The sequence below is a fragment of the Neophocaena asiaeorientalis genome, unplaced genomic scaffold (assembly GCF_003031525.2).
Source record: "Neophocaena asiaeorientalis asiaeorientalis breed wild unplaced genomic scaffold, Neophocaena_asiaeorientalis_V1.1 scaffold671, whole genome shotgun sequence".
In the NCBI taxonomy this organism is placed as follows: domain Eukaryota; kingdom Metazoa; phylum Chordata; class Mammalia; order Artiodactyla; family Phocoenidae; genus Neophocaena; species Neophocaena asiaeorientalis.
In genome coordinates this window covers 2,911,187-2,916,675 of record NW_020175533.1, presented here as the reverse complement: position 1 = coordinate 2,916,675, position 5,489 = coordinate 2,911,187, and the positions used below count along the sequence as shown (strand labels likewise).

The window sequence follows — 5,489 nt, the reverse complement described above, 5'->3', positions numbered from 1 at the left end:
CCATGGAGGAGTACGCTCGGGAGCCTTGGTACGGCGAGGGGCGCAGGCCTCGGGACTGTTGCTGGGGCGCCATGGCCAGCGGTGGGAGGCGGGCGGGGGAGGCATCGGCCACACAGCGCCACGTCCCAGACTTGGGAGACTCTTAGACGTTTGTTGTCTCCTTCTGCTCCCCTCCCCTTGCTTCCTCCTACTCGGGCTCCGTTAAGAGGGGCCACAACTGTGTGCCTAAAGGAGAAGGTGCGGTGCAAGGACGAACCACACTCCACGTTTCCCTTGCCTTCGTACCTCCCAGTCTGTCTTTGTTAACGAAAAGACACGCTGGTCGAATCCATTCCAGCCGAGGGGGTGGTGCGGTATTGAGCGGTGCTGGATCATCCCCCCGGTCTGCGATTGGTTTTTCCCAGTTGTACGTGTTTAAAAAAAAAAAAAAAAAGAGGGCGTGGCTTGGTTGGACGTGCTCATTGTGGGAAAAGGGGGTGCGGGCCCGTTCTGCTTTAGTAACGGTGCTAGCTTAACACTTCTGTAGCGCTTATTTAAACTTGCCAACTCTTTGCTTGTTATCAATTCATTTAATCATTGATAGTAGTAAAGCGGTTGATTTCTTGGTTGGCTGCGAAGGGGAGGGGCGGACAGGGCAAAGACTAATATTTTCCCTCCTTCGCACTATTTCTTGCTTAAATGAGGGAGAGAATAATCTATTATCTGAAATTCTGCTTCCCATTTGGGTGACTTAGTTTCTCCCAGTTGGAAAGAGTCAGTGTGACATGGCAAGAGGGAGGGCTCACATTAACCCCATCCTCCCCTTCCCGCTTGCAGCCCATGGCGAATTGTGGATGATTGCGGTGGCGCCTTCACTATGGGTGTTATCGGCGGTGGAGTCTTCCAGGCCATTAAGGGCTTCCGCAATGCCCCTGTCGTGAGTCCTGGCCTTCCCTGGGTGGCGCGGGGGTCCTGCCCTGCCCACATGGGATACTGTTCTGAAAACTGCTTGGAGCTGCCAGTCACATGCACTTATTCATTCTGGTGCCTGCTCACCTACTATATGCCAGGCCTGGCTCCAGGATCTGGAAGTTTGGAGGAACTGCAAACATGACCTCTGCCCCTCACCCCCCGACCCAACTGGAGCTCCTCTGTGGAAATGCTGTGATGTCAAAAGGGTCATCACCAAAACCTAAATGTGTGTGTGCAAAGCCAGTCAGATTTTACCTAGAGGCAGATTCTGGGTTGGGAGCCTGGATAGAGGGAAGTGACAGGAGTTTAATTGGCAGGAGGAGGACAGCCTTAAAGCTGAGAAAATGCTTTTAATTTAACGTAATCGATTCCCTCTCTCTCTCACTATCTCTGACAACCCCCCTCCCCTTCCTGGGAGACCTCATGAAATGTCATGACTTTAAATGCCATGCATTTGTCAAGGTCTCTGCAATTTCTCTGTCTAGCCCTGTCCCTCCCCTCATCTCCTGGAGCTCTCTTTCCTAGATCTTTGTCCAGGTTTCTCCCTCTCATCCTCAAGGTCTCAGCATAAATGCCCCCCTCCTTAAAGAGGTCTTTCCTGACCCTTCAGCCACTGTCATAGCTCTTTTTCCTATTTCCTCTAGCGTTCTTATTGCTGTCTGAAGCTATCTTATCTGTACCCTTATTTAGGATCTGTCTCCCCCACTATAATGTGAGCTCTGAGAGTGTAGGGGCCAGGTCTACCTTGTTTACTGCTGTATCCCTGCACACAGCATGGTGCCTGGCACATAGGTGCTAAGTAATGAATGAATGAATGATTTCTCATCCCAGCTCTTAGAGCACCTATATTGGGGTGCTCCCCAGCCCCCTAGTTCTTGGCCCCTTCCCCACATCTCTACCCCTGATACCCCTCCAGGTTTCCTGCCCCCATCCCTCTCTTAAAAGCTAGAAACCTTGTCTGCCAGTGGCCTCAGCCGGGCTCTGATTCCCTTCCTCCTCACTTTCCTCCAGGGAATTCGGCACCGAATGAGAGGCAGTGTCAACGCTGTGAGGATCCGAGCCCCTCAGATTGGAGGTGAGAGGTTTGGGGAGACAGAAGTGATAACAGAGTTGAGCTGGTTGCTCCTTTGAGTCTAGACTGCAAGTTGGGGGTCCAGATTCTAGTCCCACCTCTGCCTGGGACTTCCTGGGGGAGTGACATTTCCCAACAATTTCATATGGGTGAGTTCTGGAGTTTAAATCCAGGCCCTGGCTCTTCCCTGCTGTGTGACCTTGGGCTAGTGGCTTAACCTCTCTGAACCTCATCTGCAACATGGGGATGACAAAACAGTAAGTTCTGTAATTTTTGTAGCTTAGGTAGTACTTACTAAGTGCTGGTTGCTCTGTTAAGCGCTTTGATAGTATTAACTAATATAAATTTTCAGAAGTCAAGTAACATGCAGTGTGTAGATCAGGTCCTGGCACACAGTAAGACTTGAGTAAACATTTTAACTATTGTATTGTTAACTGGCTTTGCTAACCCCTTTCCTTCTCCCTGAAACCAAGGTCAGAATTCCAGTTCTGTGTGGTAGTTACAAAGATCAAAGTTGCTCTGTTAAAAGCCATATAGAAGGGAGTTCCCTGGTGGCCTGGTGGTTGGGATTCCGGGCTTTCATTGCCGTCACCCGGGTTCAATCCCTGGTCAGAGAACTGAGAGGAATGAGTGCATGGCGGGGCCAAGCAAAAAGCCATATAGAAGCAGATAAATCTGCCCGTAAAATACTTGTCAGCCCCCTGTGAAGGTGAAAGGAGTGCCGATGGCAATTACAGACAGATTGAAGGAGCTACCACAGAGACAGATGGGGGCTCTCCCCTAGGAGTTTGCCATCTGCCTTTGCCTCTGGGTTTTTCCCCCCGTTCTTTGCCAGAGCATTCAAGCCTTGGGAGTCCCTGGACCCTGAGCCGTATATTCTGGGGATTCCCCACAAACACTAATTAGGCTGTGGTCCCTCAACAGGTAGCTTCGCAGTGTGGGGGGGCCTGTTCTCCACCATCGACTGCGGTCTGGTGCGGCTGCGGGGCAAGGAAGATCCCTGGAACTCCATCACCAGTGGAGCATTGACCGGGGCTGTGCTGGCTGCCCGCAGTGAGTGCCCCATCCCCAGGCCCCGGCCCCTTCCACCCTGTTCTGCCTGCTCTCACCTGTCTCCCTGTGCCTCCTCATTCCTCCAGGTGGCCCATTGGCCATGGTGGGCTCAGCAATGATGGGAGGCATTCTGTTGGCCCTCATCGAGGGTGTTGGCATCCTCCTCACTCGCTACACTGCCCAGCAGTTCCGCAATGGTGAGTTCCTGGTGAAGCTGGCCAGGGAGAGGTGGGAAATGCTCTGCCTTGCCTCCTCCACTCATCTTTATCCAATTCTTCCCGCTCCAGCACCCCCATTCCTGGAGGACCCCAGCCAGCTGCCCCCTAAGGAGGGTACCCCAGCCCCAGGCTACCCCAGCTATCAGCAATACCACTGAGGAAGTGACCGCCTGTCATCGCCACCGTGGGAGCTCCTCCTTGGTTCCCTCCGCGATGATCTACCTCGAAGGGAGGGCTGGCTCCCGGTTGGCCCTGGGACCCTCCAGAGAGGGCCTCTACTCTGTTCCCTTATCCCAGGTTGGGGGGTGGGGCACCCCAGCTGCCCTGATGGGTGGGTCCCTTCTCTCTCAGGCACCCCAGCCCCCACTCATATGTAACAAGCTCTTACCCCAGTCCCTTTGCATGGCGCCCTGATCAGTATTTAAAGCCAGTTTTGAAATGCCTATGTATGTACTCCTTGAGCCACCCATTGGAACTGCTCACTAGGACAAGGGGTAGAGCCCTCTTCAGGGACTTGGGAGCCCTAGGATTTGGAGTCCCACAGAGAGTGGGCTCTAGTAAAGGTTTGTGGGATGAATGTGTAGGAGGGGGAATGAATCCAGATGTGAATAGTACATGAATAAGGGGGCCAAGTGTTGAATCACAAGCAGACAGAAGAGGAACAGGCTTGGGAAAGAAATGAGTGAACACAGGATTGCTGGGGTAGAGGGGTGGTTCAGCATGCAGCACCTCTGACCCCTCTCCCCCATGTCCCCATTGCAAAGACTGGGAAATCTGACCTCACAGTGAACTCTGTCCTTCTGAATACCAGTCACCCCGTTTGTGAAGATAATTCCCCCTCCATGTGGCCTCACCAGGGACCTGGGATGGAAGTAGGGGTCGGGGAGACCCAGCTTCCTTGAAGACGGTACCCTTAATCTTCTCCTCTGCACTACAGAGAGATTTCTGCTCTGCGATGCTCAGGGTTGTCAGTATTTAAGGGTACCGGATGAGGTTTCGTTTTGGGGGTGGAGTGAGGGTTATGGGAGAGAGATTTTCTCGGATGGACATCGGCTCCAAACACTGTCTCTTGCATGCAAACACCTACATGTGTGGGGCAGACGCCTCCACTGGGGTGCAGATGGCCTCATGGGAGACACACCAACTGTCCCTTTTATGCAAGCCATTGCAAAGAGGTGGAAATGCCCTCTCATACAAACTCGCTCCCTGGGGGTGCAAATGCGGAGTTCTCAGGCCTCCCAAGGCCCCAACGAGGTCCTAGTGGTCCTCGGAGGTAGTAGAACTGCAATGCTGCTTGATGGACTCAGTGCCAGGCGCACCTAGCAGGTCCCGTGCACACAGTTCTCTCAGTGCCCCAGCAGGGCCCTGGCCTCGAACTTGCCGACTCCATGGCCACGCCAGCAGCAGCAACACACTTGCCTGGGTAGGACCGGGATGCCAGTCCGACCCTGGGTATCCCAGGCTGCAACCCTTGTATTTCCAGGCCACTTCCTTTGGTCCCGCCCATTCGGTACACCTAGGTCGTGCCCTTCCTCACCTCCAGGCTCCATCCCCGCTGCGTTTCCAGACCCCACCCTGCTCCTATCAAACATAGGCCCGCTAGCTCTCCTGAGCCTTTTCCTTCCTTGAGCCCTCAGGTTCTGCCCACCTCGGGCTGCTGTGCTGTGTCTCCAGGCCCCGCCTCCAGGTCCACCCCCTCCCTATCTTTCAGCCCTGCCCTCTAAGCCTCCAGCAGGCCCAGGTTTCCCGCCCTCAGAAGCCTCTAGACCCTACCTCTTCCCGTCTTCAGACCCCGCCCTCTCCTGCTCCTTAAGGTTCCGCCGCTTCGGGAACCTCAAGTGCTCGGGCGCCCCGCCCTCCTTCCACTTTTGGGACCCCGCTCAAGGTCTCCGGGTCTGGAAGGCTGTTGGAGCTGTGGGGCCGTGGAACGGTTCATGGTGAAGTTCAGGGCCTTGTGCTCTGGCTCCTGGAGCTGCTGGCTGGGCCGGGCGGGACCAGTACTGGGTTTAGTAGCGGAGGACTGGGCTTCGGCTGAGAGTTGTAGAGTGGCATCGAGTGGTGGTGGGTCTTCGTGGGAGCCTAGCTGCCGCGGCGTCACCCGGCTCCTAGGTGGGGCTGGGGCGTCCGGTGTCGTGCAGGTCTCCGGAGGTGGGGGGAGTTGGGGCCAGGGCGAGTCCTCAGGCCCCGCCCCCTGA

The 5,489-nt window shown here is 54.9% G+C and overlaps 1 protein-coding gene across 1 annotated transcript; it reads left to right on the top strand.

Annotated features, from left to right (window-relative positions):
- On the top strand, window positions 1-3,739 carry TIMM17B (translocase of inner mitochondrial membrane 17B). Its single transcript, XM_024769342.1, has 6 exons — window positions 1-28; window positions 817-916; window positions 1,963-2,026; window positions 2,948-3,076; window positions 3,163-3,273; window positions 3,364-3,739. Exons 1-6 carry the CDS (start codon window positions 3-5, stop codon window positions 3,450-3,452), a joined length of 519 nt encoding a protein of 172 aa, XP_024625110.1. The 5' UTR covers window positions 1-2; the 3' UTR covers window positions 3,453-3,739.
- Window positions 3,740-5,489: the final 1,750 nt, after the last annotated feature.

Excerpts from the sequence above, each read along its gene's own strand:
- TIMM17B (XM_024769342.1), top strand. The coding sequence starts at position 3 with ATGGAGGAGTACGCTCGGGAGCCTTG. Across the intron at positions 2,027-2,947 it reads CCGAGCCCCTCAGATTGGAG|GTAGCTTCGCAGTGTGGGGG; the intron begins GTGAGAGGTTTG and ends GTCCCTCAACAG. Across the intron at positions 3,077-3,162 it reads GGCTGTGCTGGCTGCCCGCA|GTGGCCCATTGGCCATGGTG; the intron begins GTGAGTGCCCCA and ends TCATTCCTCCAG.